The 3,798-nt window shown below is 39.0% G+C and overlaps 1 protein-coding gene across 1 annotated transcript; it reads left to right on the top strand.

Annotated features, from left to right (window-relative positions):
• The first annotated feature begins 290 nt into the window (after positions 1–290).
• On the top strand, positions 291–2,717 carry LOC113713557 (12-oxophytodienoate reductase 2-like). Its single transcript, XM_027237311.2, has 5 exons — positions 291–457; positions 771–911; positions 1,003–1,133; positions 1,532–1,711; positions 1,867–2,717. The coding sequence occupies exons 1-5, from the start codon at positions 369–371 to the stop codon at positions 2,460–2,462; spliced, it is 1,137 nt and encodes a 378-aa protein (XP_027093112.1). The 5' UTR covers positions 291–368; the 3' UTR covers positions 2,463–2,717.
• Positions 2,718–3,798: the final 1,081 nt, after the last annotated feature.

Raw genomic sequence — 3,798 nt, 5'->3', positions numbered from 1 at the left:
AAAGAAGTATAAGGCAGCCAAACAGCCACTTATTTTTAGTTGTCACGTCAGCAGATATAATAAGTGAAATTATGTAGTTTTACTTTGAACAGAAAATTGGACACAAAATATTAGACAGAGGATCTGCTCTCGGCGGCTTCAACCAAGACCACCCCCCCCCCGGGTCCTCCCTCCCAAAAGGGCCCCCATTCTCTTCTAATAGTGACGTTTATTGTTCTGATACCCTGTTACAACCAGGAGATCCTTCTTTTCAACTCTATAAATAAAAGAGGCTCCATTAGCTTCGTTTGTACCTTAGTTGCATTATTCTCTGATTTTTGAGACAGGAAAGTCATTAAAGTGAAGAAATAGTATAAACCAGAAAGATCATGGGGAAGAAGATTGATAATGGGCAGGAAGAGCAACCAATTCCTTTACTAACTCCATATAAAATGGGGCCTTTCCAGCTTTCTCATAGGTACCATCTTTCTGCTCTTCTCTAGCGCTTTTTTTTTTTTTTTTTTTTTTTAAATACAATGTAGTTTTTCATGAGAAAATGATTTTGGCCCTTCTTGTTAAAATCCCATTTGGGAAATAGCAGCTGCAATGCAATACTGTACTTGGACTTGCCCTGTTTTAGAAAAACTTTTTAAACGTTCTTGACATTTCTTTTGCTAATATCCTTGGTTCTGCTACCTAAATCCCCTGTTTCAGAAAATATTAGCAAATCAAAAGACTGATTTCTGCATTTTCTTTTGCCGTTCTTGGGTTTTTGGCAACTTCCATTGCAGAGTTGTTTTGGCACCTCTGACAAGGCAACGATCATATGGAAATGTACCACAGCCCCATGCTGCATTGTACTACTCTCAAAGAACTACCGAAGGCGGTTTCCTGATAACTGAAGCCACAGGAGTTTCTGACACAGCCCAAGGGTAATTTTTACATGGCAAAAATTATACTAGTACAAGTTTCATGCTATAGTTTACTTTCTTTATATGTCAATTAAGATTTTAATGTTTGTAGGTATCCAGATACACCTGGTATCTGGACAAAGGAACAAGTTGAGGCCTGGAAACCCATTGTCGATGCGGTCCATGCCAAAGGCGGTATAATCTTTTGCCAGCTTTGGCATGTGGGAAGAGTTTCTAATTATGGTAACTTCTTGTCGTTTATTTGTTCTTTGCTTCAAAATTCACAAAATCTCAGCACATAGGAATTAAAATTCCTAAAATGGACCTCAATATCCACAATTTGATGAAGCCCTATTACATTGTTACCTTGACTTCTTGTTTGATAAACAGCCTAGTGTTTTAAATACTTGAGGTATTACAATCTTAAAACTGTTCATTGTGAAGTTGCCTCAGTAGTTCAAATTTTCTGGTTTACAGTAGTGACTAAACCTCATGAGCATCTGGTGATGTTTCTACCAGTTGGCCTGGATCTTGTTTATAATTTATATAGCAGCCTTTCGATCTTAATTAGCATAGTTTAACCCATAATATCCTTTGCCTCTTAATTAATGAGCCTTGGTGTATTTTACTATCATTCGCAGGTGCTCAGCCTCATGGACAGGCTCCAATCTCATCTACAGATAAGGAAATAACTCCCCACCTTCCAACAAGTACTACTGGTTACGATATAAAATTTTCACCTCCTCGAAGGTTGAGGAAAGAAGAGATTCCTGATATTGTCAACAATTTTAGGCTTGCTGCACTTAATGCTATTGAAGCTGGTAAGCTTTTTTGCAGCAATCAAAATTTAGAAGAAACTTAAATAAATGAACGCCTTGGTAAATGTTCTAATAATGTTACAGTCTACTTTCAAAAACAACTCAAAGTTTCTGCAAGATTAAACAGTCAGTATCGTATATAACTTTCAAATTTGCAGGTTTTGATGGGGTGGAGATCCATGGGGCTCATGGCTATCTAATAGAGCAATTCTTGAAAGACAAAGCGAATGACAGAACGGACGAATATGGAGGTTCTATAGAGAACAGGTGCAGATTTGCTCTGGAAATAGTTGAAGCTCTTTCCAATGCAATAGGGCCTCATAGAGTTGGGATAAGGCTGTCACCCTTCACAGATTTCATGGATTGTGCTGATTCAAATCCAAAAGCTTTAGGCCTTTACATGGCTGAAGCCTTGAATAAATATGGGATTCTGTACTTGCACATGGTTGAGCCTAGAATCAGGGTCAATGAAAACTCTAAACGTCATGATGATAGTCTTTTGCCCATGAGAAAGGCGTTCAAAGGAACTTTCTTGGCTGCTGGTGGTTATCTAAGGGAAGATGGCAATGAAGCTATAGCAGAAAATCGGGCCGATCTAATTGTTTACGGACGTTGGTTCTTGTCCAACCCTGATTTGCCCAAAAGGTTTGAGTTAAATGCTCCTCTGACCAAGTATGACAGAGCTACTTTTTATATATCCGATCCTGTTATTGGCTACACTGATTATCCATTTCTCGAGACCACGACTGCCTGATCCTCCAGAGATGGATATACCTAGGAGTTACTATACAAATACTAGTGTTTCCAATCTTCATAATCAAGTTGCAGATGTATTCTTGGGCTATTGCTCAGTTGTAATTTCTACGCTACACCCTGATTAAGTAGAAGAGAAACTCAAATGTGGATTCTCCAATTCGAGTTTCGTCAGTAGTAATACAGACTATGTACGGCAAATTTGGATGTTGCATTGGCTTCAAATAATAAAGTTTCCTTGTAATTTTACTTTGCATGCATACTCGATGCATATTCGTGGACTATAATATTTTGGGACATGTATGATCCTGAAGGATACTCACTCTGGTTTTGCGATGACAAGTACAATGATGAAAACAAAGTTTCTTTTGTTACTTTGAACAAGGTTGGTGGATTTCTGCCAAGAATGGATCTTGCACGCAAGTATGCATTTGGGAAAATGTTGGCCATTGGTTTAGAGCCCGCATCCAAGGTCAAGGGGTTGTGGCTTTTCCGCGGTAAACAAATCCCCAAATTTGTCCTGGATGAGATTTATGATATGGAGCTGCATAACTAGAAGGAGGTAGACATCAGTGATGAAGCCGAAAAAGAGCGTGTCAACCAGATGATTGAGGATTATGAGCCTTTCGAGGGAGAGCCTCTGTTGGATGCGAAGTGCTTCAAATAAAGTTTCAATGTTTTTTGGAACGAGTACTGCATCTTGACGTATAGTCTACCTTCGTTTTTGCCTCCCAATTCCTAAGTTATTTTGCTTCCATTTCTAGAACAAGTATCATTCTCCTTAGAGAACTCAGTCTCATTGTAGTGCTGCTTCCAGATTATGTTTTAGCAATTTGTCTTATAAGACTCAAGGTTGAATGCTAATGTGTGAGTTATGAGGAATGGTATAACAGGTTCCTGTGGTTTTTGAAGTTGGTTCACGCTAGCAAGTATGTTGCCTGGTTCTTGTGGTTTTTAAAGTTGATTCACACTAGCATGTTGCTTTTCTGGATATTTCGTGATTCACAGAAATCCAATCAATGCAATTACTGATTCTGTCTATCAGAATGCAAGACTTACTGTCCAGCGGGAAGTTAACACTTTGCGGTGGATGAATTACTGTCTCGTGATGCTGCCTTCAACGTACATATTTGGCTGCTTTTCTTACTTCGCGGAGGATTAGCTTCTCGTTAACTTTGCTGTTGCTCAATTTTCTTCTGGTATGAAACTGGAAATTTAGCTCTAGGGGCATGGTTGGTACCTTTTGGGCCTCTTGGTAGTGTAAAGGAATAGCATTACCATGAAATGTACAACTGAACGGACGAGGCCGTCCTGCGAAGAATGAATATCTTTGTTGC

Source organism: Coffea arabica, chromosome 10c, assembly GCF_036785885.1.
Source record: "Coffea arabica cultivar ET-39 chromosome 10c, Coffea Arabica ET-39 HiFi, whole genome shotgun sequence".
NCBI lineage: Eukaryota > Viridiplantae > Streptophyta > Magnoliopsida > Gentianales > Rubiaceae > Coffea > Coffea arabica.
Note: the sequence above shows the minus strand (reverse complement) of the source record. Positions and strands in the feature narration are given on the sequence as shown.